Here is a 21317-nt window from a genome sequence, read left to right as displayed (position 1 = left end):
AGGCGGCCGGGCCCCCACCCAGTGGGTGCAGAGGGCCCAGGCGTCCTGCTCGCCCCCCCGCTTCTCGCTGCGGGGGCCCAGGCGTCCTTGGCCGGAGGCTCCTCCCCCTCCGGCACTGCCCGGGCTAAAGGGCCCAGGCGTCCTGGTTCCCTTCCCCGCCCCCCCCCCCCGTGCAAGGGACCCAGGCGTCCCGGCTCCTCCCCCGGCCTTCCCCCCCCCCCGCCCCCGCCCGAGGGAGGGCCCAGGCGTCCGGCTTCCTGCGGGCGGGGCCGCGGAGCGAGCGGAGGCGGCAGGTTGGCGCGGCCCCGACGGGGCCCCCCCAAACCCACCTCGGGGCCCCCAAACCCACCCTCCTGCTCCCCCCGCACCCCAAATCCCCCCTGCCCCCCCTGTGCACCCCCTGCCCCCCCGTGCACCCCCTTCCCCCCCAGGTACCCCCAAATCCCCCTGCACCCCAAATACCTCCTGCACCCCCTGTGCACCCCCCTGCTCCCCCCTGCACCCCACCCCCCTGCACCCCCCAGATCCCCCCTGCACCCTTAGATCCCCCCTGCACCCCCCCTGCACCCCAACCCCCGGCACCCTCAAATCCCCCCTGCTCCCCCCTGCACCCCCAAATCCCCCCTGCACCCCAACCCCCTGCACCCCCCCTGCACCCCAATGCACCTTGCACCCCCCAACCCCCCCAACCCCCAAATACCCCCTTGCACCCCCCTGCACCCCCTGCTCCCCCCTGCACCCCCAAATCCCCCCTGCACCCCCCTTGCACCCCAATGCACCTTGCACCCCCCAAATCCCCCCTGCACCCCCTGCTCCCCCCTGCACCCCCAAATCCCCCCTGCACCCCAACCCCCTGCACCCCAATGCACCTTGCACCCCCCAGACCCCCCCAAACCCAAATACCCCCTTGCACCCCCCTTGCTCCCCCCTGCACCCCCAAATCCCCCCTGCAGCCTCCTTGCACCCTGCACCCCAAATCCTCGCTGCACCCCCTGCACCCCCCATGCTCCCGGCGCCCTGACCCACCTGCCCCCCCCGCCCCCCCAAATCCTCGTGCCCCCCCCGCCACCCCCCCCAAATCTCCTAGAGCCCCCCCACTCCGGGACTATCTCCCTGCACCCCCAAATCCCCCTGCCCCCCCATGACCCCAGCCCCCCTGACACCCCCGGACCCCCAGATCCCCCCGAGGCCTTTGCACCCCAAATCCCCCCGGGGGGAGCACAGCAGGGCCCCCCGGAGCCGCCGTGACTCCCTTTCCCTTTGGGGGGGGCAGTGGGGGGGTCCCCAGGCCCCCCCTGAGCTTGGGGGCCCCCCCGGCACGTTTGGGGTCCCCGCTCACCCCGTGTCCCCCCCTTCCAGGTCCCAGAGGCGTCACCCGCCGCGGCGCCATGTGGGACCCCAGCTCCGGTAAGGGGGGGGCACCCAAAATGGGGGGGGGGGCTGCTCCAACGCCCCCCCTTTGCCCCCCCGGGGCCATGGGGGGGTCAATCAGGGTCCCCCTAATTTTGTCTTCTCCCCCCTGCAGGACAGCCAGCCCCCCCCAACCCCGCATACCCCCCCCACCTCGTGCCCCCCCCCAACCCCGCCTTTCCCCCCCACCCCGTGCCGCCCCCCAACCCCCTCTTCCCCCCCCACCCTGCGCCCCCCCCGAACCCCCTCTACCCCCCGCCACCCCCCTACTCCCACCCCGGGGTGCCCCCGGCGCCCATGGGGGTCCCCGTGCCGCCCCCCGGCCCCCCCGGCCTCCCCCCGTACCCGCCGGGGCCCCCGGGGTGCCCCCCGCTGCTGCCCCCCCACCCCGGCCTGCCCCCCCCCGGGCTGGACGCCAAGGCGGCGAGGAAGATGAGGAAGCGGCTGAAGAAGGCGCAGAAGAAGCACAAGGCCAGGAAGGTGAGGGGGGGGCACCCCGGGGTGGGGGGGGACCAGGGGGGTGACACCCCCCCCCAGGACCCCCCCGGCCTCACGGGTGCTCTCGTGCCCCCGCAGCGCTCTTCGTCCTCCTCGTCGTCCTCCTCCTCCTCCTCCAGCGACTCCGACTGATGCCACCGCTGCTGCCGAGTGTTGGCGTCCGGCTGTGTCCGCCTGTGTCCGCCTGAGCCCCCCCATGTACCTGTGACCACCCGTGTCCGCCTGTGACCTCCTGAGCCCACCCGTGTCTGCCTGTGTCCGCCTGTGACCACCTGTGACCACCCGTGCACCCATGACCACCGGTGTCCACCTGTGTCCACCCGTGACCACCTGTGTCTACCGGTGTCCACCTGGGACCACCCGTCCACCCATGACCACCGGTGTCCACCCATGACCTCCTGTGACCACCCGTGTCCGCCTGTGACCACCCGGGACCACCCGTGCACCCATGACCACTGGTATCCACCTGTGACCACCAGTGTCCACCCGTGACCACCTGGGACCACCAGTGACCACCCCTGTCCACCCGGGACCACCTGTGTACCATGACCGCCGAGCACCCAGGACCACCCGTGTCCAGCCGTGACCACCCGTGTCCTCGTGACCACCAGCCACCCATGACCACCGGCCACCCGTGACCGGCTGTGACCACCCGGGGACCCGTGACGTGTCCAGCCGTGACCACCCGTGATCTCCGGGCACCCCTGTGTGCCCGGCCGTGCCCGTAGTGTCCCCGTGGCCATGGTGGCCCCCCGTGTCCCTTCACCCCATGGGCACAGGGTGTGGGGGGGTCCCAGATGCGGGTGTGGGTGCCACGGGGTGCAATGGGTGCTGGATGTGTTGGGGGGTGTTGTGGGTGCTGGGGGAGGTTCTGGGTGTCAGTGGGTGCTACAGGGTAGCATGGGGGGCTGTGGGGTGCAGTGGGTGCCATGGGGTGCCATGGGGTGCTGGGGGGGGTGCAGTGGGTGCCATGGGGTGCTATGGGGTGCCGTGGGTGCCATGGGGCGCGATGGGTGCCATGGGGTGCCGTGGGTGCCATGGGGTGCTATGGGGTGCAGTAGATGCTGTGGGATGCCAGGGTGTGCAGTGGGTGCCGGGGGGGTGTTGCAGCACGCTATGGGGTGTAATGGGTGCTATGGGGTGCAGTGGGTGCTGGGGGGGTGTGTCATAGCATGCTATGGGGTGCAAAGGGTGCCATGGGGCACCATGGTGTGCTATGGGGTGCAATGGGTGCTATGGGGCGCAGTGGGTGCCGGGGGTGCTGTGGGGTGCCGCGGCGTATCACGGGGTGCAGTGGGTGCTATGGGGCGCAGTGGGTGCTATGGGGTGCTGTGGGGTGCCACGATGTATCATGGGGTGCAGTGGGTGCTATGGGGCGCAGTGGGTGCTATGGGGTGCAGCGGGCGTGCTGGGCGCCGGGGGGGGGTCACGATTTGTCACGGGGGCCCCGGGGTGTCACGGGGGCCGGGGCCGCCCCCCGCCGCCCCCCAATAAAGCTCTCGTCCCGCCCCACGGTGTCGGCGTCTCTCGGGGTCCCGCGGCGGCACCCGCCGTGGGGCAGCGGGGTGGGGGGCGCCCGGGGCAAGAGGGCCCCACGCCGGGGTGGGGGGCCGGGAGCTGCCCCCATTGCCCCCCCATTGCCCTCCCTGCCCCCAATACCCCCCTCCCCTATTGCCCCATCGCCCCCCTCCCCTGTTGCCCCACTTCCCCCTCCTGCCCCACTGCGCCCTCCCCTGCCGCCCCCCTTGCGCCGAGTCCTCCCAGGCGGCAGCGCCGCTGCGGGAGGCGGCGGCCGCTCTATGCGGCGCCTCGCTGGTTGGGGCGCGGCGCGCGCGCAGCGAGGCGTTGGGCGGGGAGCGGCGAGGGGAGGAGGGAGGAGGGGGGGAGGTGGCCGCTCTATCCCCGCCCCGCGGCGCCTCGCTGGTGCGGCGGCGTCCGTTTCCGGGTCGGGGCGGGGTTGAAATCGGGCCGCTCCTCGCCGCCCCCTCCCAGACCCGCCGCGGCCGCCGCAGCAGGAGCAGCAGCCGCCGCCGCCTCCCGCCGCCGCCGCCATCCCGCCCGCCCGCCCCGGCTCGCTCCCTCTCCCCCCCCCACCTCCCTCCCCGCCTCCTCCTCCCTCCCCGCCCTCCCTCCTCCCGCTCCGCCCGGAGCGCCCTTCTCCCGCCGCCGTTACCGGCGCCGCTGCAGGTAGGCCCGACCCCCCCCCCCAACCCCGACCCCCCTCACACTTCGCCCCCCCCATTTCCCCCCCCCCTTCCGCCTCCCCCCGACGCGGAGCCGCGGCCTCGCGTAGCGCCGCGCGCCGCCTGCCGCCGCCCGCCGCCGGCCGCGCCCTCACGCCAGCCCGCGGCCTAGCTGCGGCCTAGTCGCGGCCTAGGCCGCGGCCTGCGCGCGCGCGCGGCGGCGGCGGCGGGGGGGGGGGCGCCCGCCCCTCCCCCTTCCCCTCCCCCCTCCCTCCCCGCGCGGGGCCGGTACCGGGGGGGGGGTGCGAGGCGGGGGGGAGCCGCGTGCGTCACATGGCGCCGCCCCCCCCTCCGTTAACGGTGGGGGGGCCGCGGGGGGGGGGGGTGGCCCCCTTATTTTTTTTCTTTATTTTTTTTTGCTTTTTTCCCCCTTCTTTTAATATATTTTGCCCCCGTCGGTGCCGCCGTCCCGGAGTTTGTTCCCCCCCGGAAGGGCTCGGGTGGGAGCCGCCATCCGGGCGCCGGGCCCGGCTTGGCGGCCGCGTCCCCGCCTCGGCGGCCGGTTCCCCCCCCCCCCCCCCCCCCGGCGCTGCCGGTTCCCAGCCGCCATCCCCGGCGCGGGGCTGCTGCCCGCCCCCCCGGGCGCCGGCCCGGTTTGGAGCCGCCATCCCGGGGAGCCAGTGGCGCCCCCCCCCCCCCCCCGGGGCGTTGGGCTCATTTCGGAGACGCGACGGGATCCCGAGCCCGGGAGCCGGTTCTTCTTCCCCCCCCGGGACCGGGCCCCGATTTAGGGCCCCGATCCCGGGTTTGGGACCCGGTCCCCCCCACCCCCCCCGGAAAAAAAAAAAAAAAAAAAAGTTTTGAGCCGCGATCCCGGCACTGGGAGCCGGTTTCGGCCCCCCCCCCCCCCCCCCAACTGGGCCTAGTTTCTAGCTGCACTCCCGGGACTGGGAACCGGTTTCTATCCCCCCCCCGCGAACTGAGTCCAGCTTCGAGCCGCACTCCCGGGACTGGGAGCCAGGCTTCCCCCTGCCCGGGGCTGCCTTTGAGCCCTGATCCCGGGCCTGGGGAGCCCCCCGCCCCAATCCTCCACCCCCCCCCCCCCCCCGCGGCCCGGCCCGGGTTGGAGCCGGGCGCCCCAGAGTTGTTTCACCCTGCTGTGGCGATAGGCCCGGTTCGGAGCCGCACTTCCCCCCCCCGTTGCCCCCGGGATGGGCCCAATTCGGAGCCGCGATCCCTAATGGATCTCCCCCCCCCAGTCCAAGGACAAGCTGGGTTTGGAGCCGGATCCTCGGCCCATCCAGAGGGAGGGCTCCGGCTTGGTGTTTGATCCCGACGGGGGGGCCCCGGGGGTGGGCAGGGCTCCGGCACGGAGGTAAGGAGAAGTTTGGGGGAAGTTTCACCGCGAGGAAGCAGCCCGGCCCGGCTCCTCCCGCCGCCCCACGCGGCCTCGTTTCTCCCTTCCGACACCCCCCCGGCAGGTTCGGCCGGCTCCTTTTGTCCCCGCTCCGTGCTGGAGCCGAGCGAAGCTTGTCTGACCGGCACAACCGCTGCCCGAAAAGCAAATTAACGCTAACCGGCGGGACGCGGCGGCTCGCTGAGCCGGGGGGAGGAGCGGGCTTGAGCCGCGGAGACAGCAGCCAGGCTCCCACCGCCTCCGGCGAACCGGCAAACTTGTAAACACCGAGCTCGTGGGCTCGGCTCCGGGTTTCTCCCCTTTGCCCTGCCGGGCGCTCGGTTCCCTCCTGTCCAAACTAGGAAGCGGGCTCGTTTCTCTCCAGCGCGATGTCACGCGAAGTTTTATGGCGGCCGTCGCCGCTCGCTGCGGCAGGAACCTCCCGTGCCAGTAGCTTCCCCTAAAAGAGCATTAGCCCGGAGCGCGGCAGCGCTGCCCACTTGGCACCGTCCCCTCGGCCATTAATCCCCCTGCCTTTGCCCCGCTCCGCCTGGGTGGTTCTGCCCCGGGTTTGGTTAAACTTTGACGGAGCGGTGACCGACTGGACGACGCGCCGCGCTGGGCCGATGACAGCGGAGCGGGGCCCAAATGGCGCTCGGAGGCCGAGCGGGCGATTAGCCGCGCTGCCGCTGGTCTCCGGGCAGCCGCGGTGTTTTGCAACCGCTGTCGACTCGAGCTCGCAGGTTGTTTGAAACCCGATCGCGTGCTCATGTGGCCTTATCCGCTTCGGCTCGGCTTGGAAACGAGGCTTAAAGGCCGCTAAAGCGCAGTTGCGGAGCATGGGTAGCTCTTCCCGGTAGCCCCGCTCCCCGTGGGGTTAAACCGCCTTTAGTTTTGGAGCGGGGCAGCCTGGCACGTGTCTGCCCGCCGCTGCCCAGGGAAAGTTTTTAATCTAGATTAAGGCACGTTGCTCTCAAGCGGAGCAAGGCCTCGAAGCTGCGCGAAGCCCTCGGCGAGGTGCCGGGGTGGCCGGAGCCCCTGTTTGGGAGCCGCCGGGCCCCGGGGGAGGGAGGCAGCGTGGCGGCAGCCTGGCGAGGCCTCTGCAGGGGTGGGTGGCTGCTTGCTCAAGGCCTGATCGGCAGAACTGGCCTGTCAGGGCCGTACAGAGAAGAGCAAGGCCCTAAACCTGCCAGGGGGCTGCCGAGGGGGAGAAAAAAACCATGGGGGCTCGACTCCGTCTGGAGCAGGGACATCCGGAGTGCTCGGCAGCTGCTGTCAGCGTCAGAAATCGGCCAGGACGGATGGGGAGCGGCGGCAGGTCGGAAAAGCGCCTCAAAACCGACCCCTCTCTCGTTTGTAGCTTCTAGCGACCAAAGATCCAACCCCTGACGCAGCCTGACCTGACCCGACGCAGCTCAAGATGGACACCGGTGTTATTGAAGGTGGTTTAAATGTCACGCTCACCATCCGGCTACTCATGCACGGAAAGGTACCCGTCCTCCCCTCCGGATGCGACCGCGGGCTTGTGGCTGCGGCCCTCCCAGCACCCCGGGAGTAACGAGATCTGCGCGGTCTCTCCGAGCTGCCTCGTTATTACGAGCTGCCTCGTTATTCCGGCCATTAGCTGGTGCCGGGAACGCGCTCCTTGGCACTGGGCCTGGTCCAGAGGATCTCATGGCGACCGAGGCAGGGCTTTAAAAGCTCAGTGCATCAATTAAAAAATAAAACCAGCTGCGGGGGGTGGGGAGAGGTGACTGGAACAGGGATTTTGGCTGGGAGCAGAGGTGTCACCGCGGGGGGACCGGGTGGGTGGCAGTTTTGGGAGTCCGAGGGACTTGTTTTGCCTTCAAAATGAGCATCTTTCCCAAGAAAGAGCTCTCCAGCTTCCCGGGGTGGTGACTTGGGCCCCAGGGCTGTGCTCGGGAGGGTGTTTTTTTAAGCACTCGCTAATGGCTGCTTTTGTTCCCCTCCCAGGAGGTGGGAAGCATCATTGGGAAGGTAAGTGAGCACCAAACCCCCCCACCCTGCCTCCTTCTGCCCCCCCCGGGCCCCCCCCCACCCCCGCCGTGTAACACTTCTCCCTTCTCTTCCTCCGCACAGAAAGGGGAGTCCGTGAAGAAGATGCGCGAGGAGGTGAGTAACGGCGGTGGGGCGGTGGGGGGGGGCCGGGGCGGCTCGGGGGGGGCCATGGCGGCGCCGGCCTCGGGGGGGAATTCGCAGGCCGTGCGGCGCCGGTGGCACCGGCAGCAGATGGGCGCCGCTGGGCGCGAGGCATGCTGGGAAATGTAGTCAGGGCCGGGGCAGGAAGCCAAGGAGGCTAAGATGGCTGCCGGAGCCGAGCCGGGGAGGGAGGCAGCTTTCGCGGCCCGCGGGGGATCCCGGGGGACCCCGCGCTGCCCCGATCGCCCCACATGGCATCGAGTGGGGCGCGCGGATGTGCTGCTGCCGCCGGGGTGGGTTTGGGGGGCTCGGGGGGGGCCGAGCGGCGCCGGTGGCCCTGACGTCCCCTCGCTTTCTCCCCGCAGAGCGGTGCTCGCATAAACATCTCAGAAGGGAACTGCCCCGAACGGATCATCACCCTTGCTGGACCCACCAACGCCATCTTCAAAGCCTTTGCGATGATCATTGACAAACTGGAAGAGGTGCGTCTCGGCCCCGGGACCCCCGCGGGCCGCAGCTCTGTCCCTGGTCACCCTCGGCCACGTCCCCCGGGCGAGCTCGCCCCGTGACACCGCTGCGCTCGGCCCTGGGGAAGCTCAGGCTGCTGCGGCACGAGCGAAAGCAGTTTTCTGCAGATAACTTGCAGCGTGGCTGGGCTCATCCCGCCCAGGCTGGGGCTGTTTTCTTAGCGAGGCCCGATCTTTGCCCTGCCTCGAGCAGGGTCAAGGTACAGAGGCGGCAGCGACACGTCCTCGGTGTGCGCTCAGCCCTCCTTGAGCAGCCGGGAGCTGGGAGCCAGAGTCCCGTGGGGGCTTTTTTGGGCTGAAAACATGCTGTGGCCACAATTTTAACAGCATAAAGCAGGTTGTGGCAAGCTGCCTTTGGCGGCAGGGCTTTGAAAGCCCTCTGGCTCTGCTGGCCTGTCCTCCGGTGCCAGTTCCCCCGTGCCACACGTCCCCGGGCTTGGTGACTCTGCAGGCAGCGTGCGCTCGGCTCTGTCCCCTCCCCGCCGAGGAGGGGAGCCGGGGGGGCCGCCGTGCCGCGCTGCAGGAGCTGCCTCGAGCTTGGCGGTTTTGTGTGCCCGCTCAGTCCCAGCGACGCTCCTGGGGGATGTTGGTCCCGGATAACCTGGCTGCTGGCGTTAAAGCTGCTCGTGGCCGCGATGAAGAGCTGCTTGGCCGGCTCCGTGTCCTTTAGAAGGCACGAGCTCCTCAGTCCTCACCTCTGCTGGGGGGTGTGAAAACCCTGCGGCCTTTGCCCTCTGATTTGGGACCCTTCCCCGTGAGGGAACCACCCCGATGCCACCAGATCTGTCCCCAAGGCCTGTCCGCTCTCGTTGCTCAGACAATTACCTCGAAGGCAGCTGAGCCCGGAGCTGGTCCTGCCGTAACCTGAGAGCCGGCATCCTCCCAGGGCTCCTCCGCGAGGCTCCCGCCCTCCTCCTGCCTCTGTGGGGGGGGCCCTGCCTGGCAGCAGGTGCCTGCGGGCCACCTCCTGCTATTAAGTTGCTTTGGGAACCGTCGGAACAGCTCGGGTGCGGGATCGGCTCCCCGGAGCGGTGCCGGCTCCCCGTGCGAGCGCGGCTCTTGGCTGCCGGCGCTCCGAGCGCTGGGCTCTGAGTTAATGCTTTTATTTTAGTAGGTCAGTTGAGCCGTGGCCTTGTGCCTCCCCTCCCCCTGCTGACACATGACTGCTATAATCATCGCTGGGCTGTTTTTTTTTTTTTTTTTTTCCCCTGCCTTGATCCCCCGTTACGACGGGAGGCTCCAGGCTCAACGGGGAGCCACGTCTGCGGGGGGGCCCCGATGGCCTTGTGGCACCGAGCTCGCGGCCTTGCGTGCCAGCACAGCCCGTCCCCGTGCTAGAGGGTCGCTCGGCTGTGGCTCGACCCTGTCAGTGCCCCTGGGCTGTTGGCACAGGTTTTTGGGGGTTAAAACCCTGTTTTTGTGGAGAGAGCCATAAAGTTGGCCTTCCTCCATCCCCATGCTGCACCAAGCTGTGACCGTGTCACGTCGGGGACGCTAGCGAAGCCCTGCGAAGCAGGATTGGGAGGGCCCCGGGGTCACCTTGGCCCTGTCCGCCCGTGCCAGCCTCGCGCCGCCCGCCCCTCCGCTGGGCACGTCGCCCGCCCGCGTGCCGCTTCGGCGAGGGCGCTGCGCCGCGCGGGCTCCTCTGAGCCTCCTCTTCCTCGCAGGACATCAGCAGCTCCATGACCAACAGCACAGCTGCCAGCCGGCCCCCGGTCACCCTCCGGCTTGTGGTACCCGCCAGCCAGTGCGGCTCCCTCATCGGGAAAGGAGGCTGCAAGATCAAAGAGATAAGAGAGGTGGGTGTAGGGGCGAGTGGGGGGGACGCGCAGGGCCTGGGGGTCTCCGGGAGGGCTGCGTAGGGCCCAGTCCTCGCCCCCGCCCCGGGCAGCGCTGCATAGCCGAGACATAGCATCACTCGGCCTTTTTAAAGCCCTCCTCGTATTTTTAGCGCTCGTGAAACTGAGACTGGGGGCAGCGTCTGGCCGGGGACAGACCCTCCCTGCCCCGGCGCTGTCCTCTGGAGCAGGACACCTGGGTTCCTGTTCCCTCCGGGCTCCGATTCCCTGCCCCGGCCGCTTTCCAGCTGGCAGAGGGGGGGAATGCGTGCCGCGGAGCCCGCGGCGCTCCGGCGGGAAGGCACGTAATGCTGCTTAGCGCCGGGAGCTGCTGACCCTCGGCTGCCCGCGGGATTAATTCCGCCCAGCTCCGCTCGCCGCGGACACGGGCTTGACTTGGGTTACAGGGAAAGGCTGCAGCCCGGTTCCCGCTTTTCTGACCCGGGCTGCCAATGACCAAAGTATTTCCAGCTAGGATTAAAAACCTTTATTTTGGGGGAGGAGAGGGGCAGTTTTGGCTATGTATAACCCAGCCACGGGGTTTGTCGCTGAGGCCGCAGCCCTGCCCGGCTCTGACGCGCTATTTTTACCCGCCGGCTTTGCAGAGCACGGGGGCGCAGGTCCAGGTGGCGGGAGACATGCTGCCCAACTCGACCGAGCGAGCCATCACCATCGCTGGGATCCCACAGTCCATCATCGAGTGCGTCAAACAGATCTGCGTCGTCATGCTTGAGGTAGGGCCCGCCCCGGCCCCGCGCCGACGCCGTTCCCCCTCCCCGGGAAGCCCGTGAGCGCAGGGGTCCCCGCTGCCCTTGTCTGCAGCTGTCACCGCAAAGAGAAACTGCTGCGGAGGGAGAAAATGCTGCTGGGGATAAAGGGATAGCTGAGGATTACGGCCTCATCCAGGTGAGGCTGGGAGGTGTCCAGCCGAGCCTAGACTGGGCAGAAGCTGCTTAAAAGCAGGGTCGAGCCAGTCCTTTAGAGCCTCGCGCTGGCTGACGGTGGCCCTTGCTGCCCAGTAGTGACCAGTAGTGCTGCCCAGCACGGGTGACATCCAGCAGGACAGTCCTGCTGTCCCAGAGCAGCGTCCTGAGCCTCCCTCGCGCTGCTCTGCCGCGCCCTGGGTCCTGCCTTGGTCCTGTGCCCAGGGAGGGAAGAAACGGGGTTGCTCTGTGGCACGTAATGCTCCTCCCAGGCTCCGCGTCCTCCCAAGCGGCTCGTTTAAACCCGAAGCAGAGCGTTGGCGCGTGGGTGCGGCCCCGTCCCAGCCCGGGGAGGGGGTGGTCGGTGCCGGCGGCGCTCGGTGTCTAACCTCTCTTCTCTGCCCGTCACCCAGTCTCCCCCGAAGGGCGTCACCATCCCCTACCGACCCAAGCCCTCCAGCTCTCCCGTCATCTTTGCAGGCGGTCAGGTAAGGCCTCTCCTCTGCTCGCGGGGTGCGGGGCGGGGAGAGGCGGGTGTCCACCGAGCTGCCGCACCGCCAGCGCACGTCAGCCGCTCCGCGTGCCTGTCGCCCGCACCGCTTGCCGCGGCGCCGAGCGGCTCTGCTTGGCCGCGGCCTCCCAGAGCCTGCTCCGAGCTTCCCTGGCTGAGCTCGCCGCGGCGGGGAAGGGGGTCGAAGGGGGCTGATTTGGGGAGGGGGTGGGGGTGACTGTGGAACAGCCCTGGAGCAACCAGCCCAAATCCCGGTGTGATGGTGGGGATTCGAATCAGAGCAAGACTCCAGCTGCCAAATCCAGGCTGTGCCCCTCTCTCCGGGGCTGCCTCGCGGAGGACTCGGTGCCACCCACGTGGGTGACTGGCCCCAGAGGGTTGGAGGGGGGGTTCTGCTCTCCGGGGCTGGCTCCGGGGCGCCAAGGCTTAGCCCGCGCCTTGGCTAGGCTCAGGGTTGCCGCACGGCCTTGTCTCGCACCGGGGAGGGCGTCAGATAGGAGTAGCCGTCAGGTAATTTGGGATCTAGTCCCTCCTTTGCTGAGCTGGTCCGCAGGCGTTTCTCCCCTCCTGCTCCCCCGCCTCGGGGACGCGCCGGCGGCAGGCAGCCGCCTCGTACCCCCCCCGTTGCCGCTGCTGCGACCGCTGCGGGCGACAGGGCTCCGTTGGGATCCCGTCTGCTGCAAAGCCCCGAATCTCCGGCCCCCTTGGGTGGGGGGGGGCCGGCTGGGCGTCCTTGTCCGCGGTCCCCTCCGGGCCGGTAGGCGAGACGGGGGGGCTCAGGCCGGGGTGTGGGTCGCTCGCTCCCCACCCCGCGATTCCCAGGGCTGCCGTAACGCTCGGAGAACCGTGGCGAGTCGCGCTCGAACGCATCCGCCGCCTCGGTGCCGTCAGGGAGGCCCCTCCGGGGCGGGCCCAGGCGGCGCGGGCAGGATCCGGCCGTGTGGACCGAGGCTCTAGGCCGTGCCGGCTCCGTAGGCAGGGAGGGGGGGAGCTGCCGCCGGCCTCCCCGAGAGCCGGGCCCGGCTTTGCTGTCCGGCCCGGGCCGGCCCGCTCTTCCCCGCCGGGCTGGCGCGTCACGCTGGTTCAGGGACCTGTCGCTGTCCCCTTCCTCGCCTCGGCCCCCCCCTTGCCCTCCCCGCCTTCTCCTTCCCTCCCCGCCCCCGGTCAGCCCCCCCGCTCTCCGACAGCTTCTCCTGCCGCTCTGCGCCCGGGGGAAGCGCCCGGCGAGTACGCCGGCGCCTCTTGCAAGCGGAGGGCCGTGCCGCGCGGCGCGGCAGCAGGCCGCCTTCCCCGTTAGAGCAGTGAGGAGCAGGCTTCCCGTGGCCACGCACTTCTCCCCCCCCTTCCCTTCTTCTCCCCCCCTTCTCTTCCACCCCTCTCCCCCGGCCCTGGGCCGCAGGCAGCCCGCCGCGGCCGTCCGGGCCCGCTGCCGGTGGTGTCGTGCTCTGTCTCGCAGCTCAGAGTCGTGCGTAGAGCAGGGTTAGCCCTCGAAAGCAGAGCTAATGTCGATGTGCCTTTGGTGTTAGCGGAAGGTTTCGGATTGACAGCCCTGGAGACTGAAGTCCTCTAATTTATCCACAGGACAGGTACAGCAGCGGCAGTGCGAGCTACCCCCACACCGCCCCATCCATGTGCCTCAACTCTGACTTGGAGGGACCACCTCAGGAGGTGAGAGGGGAGTTCAGTCTCCACGGCCCGTTCAATCCTTGGCCTCTCTGAGACTGCCAACAAGGGTGGCATCCCCGTCCCCGTCCCCAAAACCGTCACGGTGGCTTTTGTGCTGTGGACTCCTGTCCACTGGGAACTGGACTCTGAGCCCACCAACCTCTCCTCACGCAGGCCACCCGGCAGCCACTGCATGGCAACGAACTTGGGCCAATTCCAGCCTGGGCTGCAGTTCTTCCGGTGACCTGGAAGTGAGGCTGTGTACCCCCCTCTCCCCTTCCTATCCCACCCCCCCTGCCCGGCCCCCCACCTTAGCCAGCCAGGCCCCAGCCAGTGACTCGCCCTTTCTGGGTAGCTTCAGGAGGAATCTGAAGTCTGTGGCTGTCCCTTAACCTCAAGACATGGAATTGGCAGGTCAGGCACTCAGCCTCGTTACCCCCCGAATGCCTCTCTTTGCCTTGTCTAGCCTCGGTAGCCAGCTCCAGCAGTACCTCTAGCTTGCCCGGTGACGTTTTCCTAGGCGTGCGGAGTGACGAGAGGACTCGGAGCGGGACTTTTGGGGGGCTGCCGGGCCGGGAAGGAGGGCCGGGAGCTAGCAGGGCTGGCGGGCGCTGGAGACGTTCCCCGGTCGGCGAGGCGGGGGGCGCAGGGCTAGAAGCATTGTCGGACTCCACCACACCATACATCTTCATCAAGATCCCAGCCGTTCTGTTTGTCTGCCACTTTTTTTGGGGGGGACGGCGCCATACTGTCCACTCCCTCCCTGTAACCGCCACGTAAGGCCAATTCGAGTAACCTCCCGTCTAGAAACTGCTCGTTACAGCATTATCCGTCCCCTGCCTCTCCCTGCCCCACTTCCCTCGCCCCGGAGAACTCTCCACCTTGGCTCTCTGACTTCCTGGCTAGTTGAAATCTGTCTGTCCCTGGGTGGCTGTCCAATGGTTGTTAATAGGACTGTTTTCCTCCTTTTGTAGGCCTATACCATTCAAGGACAGTATGCCATTCCACAGCCAGATGTAAGTTTTGTTTACAACTTCTTGTCTTGAAATCCACCCTTTTTTTCCTCCCCCTTCCAAAATTTTCTCCGTGCTTTCTCGACTTGAGCCGCTAGCCGTCAGCTTGGGCTGAAACTCGGTCCGATCCGAGCTCCCCCCCAAAAAACTCACCTCCCCTCAACTCGCCCTCCTTGCAGCTAGCTTCACCCGGTCTCAGATCTCTCCTTTCCCTCCTTTCTGACACTTCCCTCCTCCTCTTTTTTTCCTTTTTTTCCTGGTTTTTTTCCTCTCCTCCTTCCCTGCCCCACCTCTCCCAGCTTGGCATTTCACACGAGCTCCGGCTTCCCTCCCCCTCTTGAATTTGGCACGCAGCCCGTCGAGAGAAAACAAAACGGCGCGCGAGGGTTTGCCGTCGTGGTGGTTCTCCTGGGGCAGGGGACAGCTGGCCTAGCAAGCGGTCGCAGGTGGCAGCGGGGAGGATCCGGCCCGGCTCGGGCTGATGCCAGCCTGCCGCGGCCCTTTGGGAAGGGAGGCGACGGTCCGGGCGGCGGCCGCTGCTCCCGTGGGTGCCGTCCGAGCTCGCTGTCGGACGCCGTCGCCCTCGCTCGTCCCTTAGGCTCGTCGCAGGGTTGGCGGGGGCCGCTGTCTGCTGCTGGCCCCCCCCCCAGAGCAGCGAGGGGGCCGTGACGCGCCAGGCCAGGGAGGAGAGGGCTAGGAAAGCTGGGCTCAGAGCTGCTCCGGGGGCTGAGCCGAGCCGGGCTCCGTCCCCGTCTCCCTTGGTGACGTCCCTCTGCCCTCCGCTCCCTGCATGGTGTGGCGTGAGCACCCTGCGGGCTCCTCTCTCCTGCTCCTCTCTGCTTGTCTCCCTGAGCTCCTCTCATCGCTCCTCGCCGCTGCCCTCGCTTCACCGGGGGTGGGCGCAGCTCCCCCTCCCCGCCCGGCCCCTTCTCGCCTGGCGCCTCGCTCCTCTCCGCGCGGGGAGGCCGGCGCTGTGCGGAGGCCCGGGGGCCCCGGTGCCGCTCGCAGCGTCCGCGTCGCTGCGCGTGCTGAGTCCTGGCCCCCGCGGGCTCGGGAAACGGCTAACATCAGCCTTTCTCTTTCTCTCCCCTCTAGCTGACCAAGCTGCACCAGTTGGCAATGCAACAGTCACACTTTCCAATGTCTCATGGCAACACTGGATTCAGTGGTATGGAAACTCCTTCTCTCTTCCGTGTGCTAGCGTGGGCCCGAGGCCAGCCCGCGGGCCGCTGCTGGGCTCCTCTCGCGCGCGCGGCCGCACGCCGGGGCCTCCGCTCGGGGCTCGCGCGCGCAAAACCGAACCCCCCCGGAGCCGAGCCCGGCCAGGTAACGATTTTGTCGCACCGCCTCTGGGGGTGACGTGGTACCGACCCCCGCGAGTCGCGGGGGGCCGCGGAGGGCAGCGAAGCACCGAGCAGGCAGGGCCTCCATGCTGCTTTCCTTCCTCTTCACCCCGTCCTCCGCAGCTCTGCCAACGCACCGGGAGACCCCCGACCTGCAGCACCCTCTCTCCCCCCTCCGGCTACTCCAGGCCTGAGCAGGCAACTGTCGAGTTGTACCAAATTTGCTGTAGAGTTGCTAAGATGGCTAAATATCCAGTTGGGGCTCTAAACCTGAGACAGCCAAACTCATTGTCACTTGTATCTTGACAGGCATTGAATCCAGCTCTCCAGAGGTGAAAGGCTATTGGGGTAATGATTAAAAAACAAAATCTGTAGTTATTCTATTGTATATTAATACTGACCGGGGTCTCGTTCTCCCTGTTAAATGCTGCCCGCCTTGTGCACGGGTGGGAGGGGAAGGGGGGTCGAGGGGAGCCGTAGAAGGGCTGGAGGAACCGGCTGCCTCGGTTGTCCAAGCCCCAGGAGAAGTCAGCTGGACTCTGGACAGTGGAGAGCAGGACTCGTTGGAGGGCTTGGTGTGCGACGCTCTGTTAGGAAGCCTCGGGCACGCGCTAGGCCCCTCGCTTTGCCCCCGACACGCTGCCGAGGGGGGGCAACTCCTCGCCCCAGGAGCTGCTGGACCGGATCGCGTACGACGGCTGAGCCCCTGCCTGCTGCCGGCGGCAGAGCCGCCGCTCGCGCTGACGCCCGGCCCGGTTGGCGGCGGGCAGCACCGCGTTAACCCGGGCCACGAGCTGCTTCGCCCCCGCCGAAACCCGGCGTTAGGCCTCGAGGCTCTCGCAGCCCTGCGCGGGCAGCGAGCTCGGGGGGCATCCGCGTAGCGCGTGCGCTTTGCCCCGTCCTCCGCGGAAGCGGCCTCGCCGCGCTCGGCCGGCGTAGCACTGCCCTGCCGGGGCCCTGGCGTGTAGCGGGGAGGGAGCGCAGCGCTCGGGAGCCGGCGCTTGAGCCCGGTTCCCTTGGGCAGCAGAGCCGAGCGCCCGATCGGAGCCCCCGCAGCGGCAGGGCGCTGCGCTGGGACTGTCCTGGCCGGAGGAAGAGCCTGTGGTGACATCGCAGGGGGACAGGGGAGAAACTTAAGAGCTTTGGGGAGAAGGTGGGGATTGGAGGGGATTGGAGTAACCTCACAGCTTGCTCTGCCCTTCCCCTCCTGTTAAACCGTCTTCAAGGTAGCCATGAACCCAGCAGCAAATGCTGCCTTGACTGCTCCGGTCTGTCTGTGCTGCTCCCGCTGCTCCCGCTGAACGTGTCCCGCTTTCTCTCTGTCTTTTAGCAGGTTTGGATGCGTCTGCTCAAACCACTTCTCACGAACTCACCATTCCAAATGATGTGAGTACCGGCCCCGCGCCGCGCTGGCGGAGTCCCCCCCCCCCCACAGCCCCAGCCGGCGGGGGTGGCTGCCGGGGAGCCGTCCCCTTGTCCCTGCGGCTCCCGGGATCTGTCCCCCGCTAATGAGGCGGGACACGAGGCTTTCTGTCCCTGCCGAAGCGGGGTGTGCGCTTGTGCCTTTGCTTTAAAGCCCCGAGGGCGATATCTGCGCCCTGAGCTGGCTTCTCCGGCTGCTCCGAGTCCCCTCGTCCCTGCTCCTTTTCCAGCCGGTGTTACGGCAGGAAACCCCGTTCCGGGCTCCCTTAAACCCCCCGGGAGATCCCAGCCCTGACCCAGCAGGCGACAGACCCGCGGCCTGGTAGCGGGGTGGGGATTTAACGCGCCCGGCTCCTGCCCGCTGCTAACGAAGCCGCTTCCTCCCCCAGTTGATTGGCTGCATCATCGGGCGTCAGGGCGCCAAAATCAATGAGATCCGCCAGATGTCTGGGGCGCAGATCAAAATTGCCAATCCGGTGGAAGGATCTACTGACAGGCAGGTTACCATAACTGGATCTGCAGCGAGCATTAGCTTGGCCCAGTATCTAATTAATGTCAGGTGAGTCTGCGGGCGGCGAGGCTCCGCGCGCCGCGGCGGGGCACGGGGAGGGCTGGCGCCGCGTCCCGGTGCTTCGGCACACCGCTCCCGGGGCCCGGACCGCCCTCGCGGCTCCGAATGCGAAGGGAAGGGGTTTCTCTCCGAATTTCCCCCCCTTTTGTGCCCTTCCTTTCCCCTCCCTGCGCCTGCTGTCCCGTTTCCCCGGTGCGATCGCTTCCCGGTCTGCGGGAAGCCGTAGCTCAGCGAATGGGCGTGGAAGAGGGTCGGTGTGCGGGGCCGGCGGTGCCAGGCCCCGGCGGGCGCTCGCGGGCAGGGCTGTGCTGGTAAATCGGCGGCTTTGCGCGGTCGGGGCTCTCCGCGGGGCGACGTTGCTCCCCGGCGCCGGAGCAGGGCCGCCGCGGGTGCCTCCGGAGGGGCTCAGCACCCCGGAGCGCGCGGTGCCGGGCTCCGTTCGGACGCCCTGCCGCTCTCCGCCTGGTTCCCGGAGCGGGTGGCGAGCTCCCCGGCGGACTGGCCGCCCCGAGGCCGGGGTGAGAGGCAGGGCCAGGCCGCAGCGTGGCTCCGGGGCCCGGCTCGGGCTTGGGCTCCGGCCGAGCAGCTCCGGTTCCGCCGGGGAAGGAGCGGAGCGGAGGGAGGGTCAGTCCATGCGCTGAGTCCTCCGAGCGTGCGCCCAGACCCGTCTGCGCCGCGGCGTGCTGCATCTCGCGTCCCCGCAACCAGCCGGGCTGCCAGCGGCATCTTCCCCCCCCCCGGCGCCTGGGGGCCGTTCGGCTCGTTCGTGCCAGGCCACAGCCTTGCTCGGAGGGCCGGATTTCCCCCGCCTAGGCATTTTGGGAAGCCTCCGCTCCCCCCGGGGGTTACAAAACACAGGGTTAGGCACCCGGCGGCCCAGCACCCTCCTCTTCCTCAGCCCGTGGGGCTTTGGATGAAGGAGGGGAACCGGGGAGAGCGCTGGCCGCGGGGCGATGCCGGAGTTTGGGGGGGCCACGGCGGCTCCGGACCGCTCGCGAGCCGCTTCGGCCTGGCCCGGAGGAAAAGCCGCGTGCGACTTCTCTCTCTGGGCTCATTCCTCCCGCCGGCAGCTCCGCGCTGGCCGTGGGGGGGGGCACAGCCGCCGAGCCCGCGGCTCGACACGGGGGTCCCGGGGGGGCCCGACGTTTGGGGTGCGCCGGGGGGAGCCCCAGCCCTCCGCGTGGCACCGAGGCCAGGGCCGCTGCCGCGCGTCTCGCCGAGAGCCCCCCCGCGCCGCCACCGCCGCCTCCCCCCCCAGCTAGGCTCGTGCTATTTAAGCTGTTTGTCCTGTGCTTTTTTTTGTGGTGTTCCCACCCACCCACCCGTTTTTTTGTTCCTTTTCTCCTCTGTTACAGTTTAGAAAGCGCTAAACCCTCCTCCCAGGCAGCCTCCGTCACGATCCCTGACCACCTCAGCATCAACCTCTCTCAACCCTCCACCCCTTCTTCTTCTTCCTCCTCCACCACCACCCCCTCGCTCGCCACAGCGGGGGCCTCCGACGCGCCCGCCAGCCTCCCCAACCCTCTTCCGAGCGCCCCTTGTGTCTCCAGTCTGCTTGGCATGAAACCTGTCCCTCTCCTGGCTCTAAATGTCGTGTCTGCCGCCAAGGGCACCTCCGCCCCGGCCGTGCCCTGCGTTACTAACAAACTGAAAGCGGAAAAGCAGAGATTCGCTCCCTACTGAGTCTGCTTGTGGCCTTAGAAGGACCCGCAGATCGGTGGCGGCGCGGAGAAACCCGTAGAGGAGACTCGGCAGAGCAAAAATGTTTCTTTTTCTTCCTCCTTTTTACTTCAAAGTGAGCTCGTGATGTTTCTTAGAACGGAGTTTGTGGTTTTTTGTTTTTTTTTTTCCTTCCCGGCTGCCGGCCGAGAGACGATTTTTCCCCGTGTCCCAACCCGGCGGCTAGCGCTCCGGTTCTCCATTCCTTCTCGGTTCTGCTAGCTTGTAGCCGTTGCTTTATTATTATTTTTATTATTATTATTTTTTAGTAGCTTGTTTGCAATCGCGGGAAGGCGGAAGCGGGGAGGGGGGGTGGTTTGGGGGTGGGGGGGGCTCGTTACGGGCTCGACGCGTCCGGATTTAATTGCATTCCTGGTGACGGGGCCTCGCCTGTCTCTTTACTGTCTGTACCTGTAATAAAGTTGCCACGGTGAGAACCTGCTCTGCTAGCTCTGTGCCGACTGGGGGGGGGGCACCGAGCCCTGGGGGGGGCCGCCCGCCCGCCGGGGCCCCTCTCGCCTGGGGCGGGGGGGCCTCACCACCCTGTTTTGGGGCAAAACGTCCCTGCTAGGCTCCGAGCTGCTGTGACAGTGGTCCCCCCCCCCCCCCCCTTGCTTGCTCGGGGTGTGCTGCATCCCGTGTCTCCCCCCCCGCCCCCAACCTTGCTCTGTGCTGCTGCTGGGGGGGTCCAGCCCCCACCAGCATCGCTGCTGTGGTCCCGCTTTCCCCCTCGCCTGGCTCCAGGTCCTTCCCTGCTGCCCCCCCCCCCCCCCCCCCCGAAAGCTTGGTCCCCCCCGGGGCTGGGGGGAGCCAGATGGCTCCTTTTTGGGGAGGGGGGGACAACAACGGGGGCCCCCCAAAATCCTCCCCCCTCCCACACCTCCCTTTCCACCCTCCCAAACCTCCCTCTTCCCCCTCCCGGGAGCCCCGGGGTGCCATCGCCCCGCTCAGCGGGTGCCTCCAGCACCCTCCACCCCCTTCCCGGGGGGGGGGGCAAAGCCTTCCTCGCCCCCTCCCTCCTCTTCCCCCCCCCGGGCCCGCTCTGACGCCCTTTTCTTCGTTGCAGGCTCTCCTCGGAGACCGGGGGCATGGGAAGCAGCTAGGGCCCCGGCGCGGCCCCGCGGACCCTCGGCCTCACGTCACCATCCATCTGTGTAGCCCCTTAGCAGCCAGCCCCAGGTTTTAACTAGTTTGTAAATTTTTCGGTTCCTCCATTTGCTCTCCGCGGCCACTCATGAGGTTTTGGTTTATTTTTTTTTTTGTTTTGGTTTTGTTTTTTTTTTTTAATTACAGCATTTTAATTCCTTTCTCTGTTCAGCTGTTAAAACGCTGAGCCCCAGATCTTAGTTTTATAAAGCTTCTCTCTCTCTCCTCTCTCTCCCCCCTTCTCCCTGTTTCCCCCCACCCCAAAACCCCCCTTTTTTCGGCTCATGAAGTTTCTGTTTGTCATGAAAATGTAAGAGTGGAAGAGAAACATTTCAGTTTAGTTCTGTAACGTCAGGAAATTTTTCAAAAAAAAATAATAAAAAGATGGACTGGAGCTTTTCCTTGTGAATAGAAACTGGAGGATATTTTGGTTAATGGATCTGCCTGTCTCCGTCTTTATTTGAACCCCCCCCAAATCCCTGGGCCCCAGCGCCTTGCTGGGGGGTGGCTCCTCCTCGTCCAGTGCTCCCAGTATGGGCCCAGTGCTCCCCGTACTGGGGTTTGGGCTCTGTGGGGGGGGGGGGGGGTAAGGGGAGGCTCTAGCCCCCCAAACTGGTCTGTAATGGGCCCCAAACTGGTCTGTAATGGGAAGTTGGTCTTGGTTTGCAGCCTAACACCTGGGAGGGGGGGGATGCTGCCCACCTGGGTAACCCCCCACCATGGCCCAGTGCCCTGCAAACTGGGCCTTAATGGAAACCAGTAGCCATTTGGGATCCCCACCTTCCCCCCCCCCCCCCCCCCGGTGCCCTGGGGAAGGGGCACAACCCTCTCCCCTCCCCTGGGGGGGATATTAAAGTAGGACCTACACAAACCCCAGCAGGGGACACCTCTAATAACCCCCCCCCCCAAAAAAAACCCTAGTAACTCCCCAAAATAACCCCCCCAGCCCCCCCCCCACCCAGGGCGCAGAGGCGACACAGAGCTTTGCGTAG

At 67.6% G+C, this 21317-nt stretch overlaps 2 protein-coding genes across 25 annotated transcripts; both read left to right on the top strand.

Annotated features, from left to right (window-relative positions):
- The first annotated feature begins 237 nt into the window (after positions 1–237).
- Positions 238–3417, top strand: PRR13 (proline rich 13). The gene is made up of 4 exons (XM_064498480.1): positions 238–293; positions 1360–1407; positions 1526–1890; positions 1987–3417. The coding sequence occupies exons 2-4, from the start codon at positions 1389–1391 to the stop codon at positions 2038–2040; spliced, it is 438 nt and encodes a 145-aa protein (XP_064354550.1). The 5' UTR covers positions 238–293; positions 1360–1388; the 3' UTR covers positions 2041–3417.
- Positions 3418–3897: 480 nt separating this feature from the next.
- Positions 3898–20764, top strand: PCBP2 (poly(rC) binding protein 2). 24 transcript variants are annotated; one of them, XM_064498380.1, is made up of 16 exons: positions 3898–4095; positions 6848–6976; positions 7462–7485; positions 7588–7620; positions 8013–8129; positions 9842–9973; positions 10618–10746; positions 11349–11423; positions 13028–13114; positions 13286–13351; positions 14086–14127; positions 15220–15292; positions 15777–15815; positions 16801–16853; positions 17279–17448; positions 18816–19203. In XM_064498380.1, exons 2-16 carry the CDS (start codon positions 6908–6910, stop codon positions 19141–19143), a joined length of 1437 nt encoding a protein of 478 aa, XP_064354450.1. In that variant the 5' UTR covers positions 3898–4095; positions 6848–6907; the 3' UTR covers positions 19144–19203. The 24 variants fall into 24 exon arrangements, with proteins under 24 accessions (XP_064354450.1, XP_064354449.1, XP_064354452.1 ...); XM_064498379.1 differs by having other exon boundaries at positions 16798–16853; XM_064498397.1 differs by lacking the exon at positions 18816–19203 and adding an exon at positions 20246–20764 and having other exon boundaries at positions 3904–4095.
- The last annotated feature ends 553 nt before the right edge of the window (positions 20765–21317 follow it).

Source organism: Dromaius novaehollandiae, chromosome 28 (genome assembly GCF_036370855.1).
Source record: "Dromaius novaehollandiae isolate bDroNov1 chromosome 28, bDroNov1.hap1, whole genome shotgun sequence".
Classification (NCBI taxonomy): Eukaryota; Metazoa; Chordata; class Aves; order Casuariiformes; family Dromaiidae; genus Dromaius; species Dromaius novaehollandiae.
This window is presented reverse-complemented; position numbering and strand designations above follow the sequence as displayed.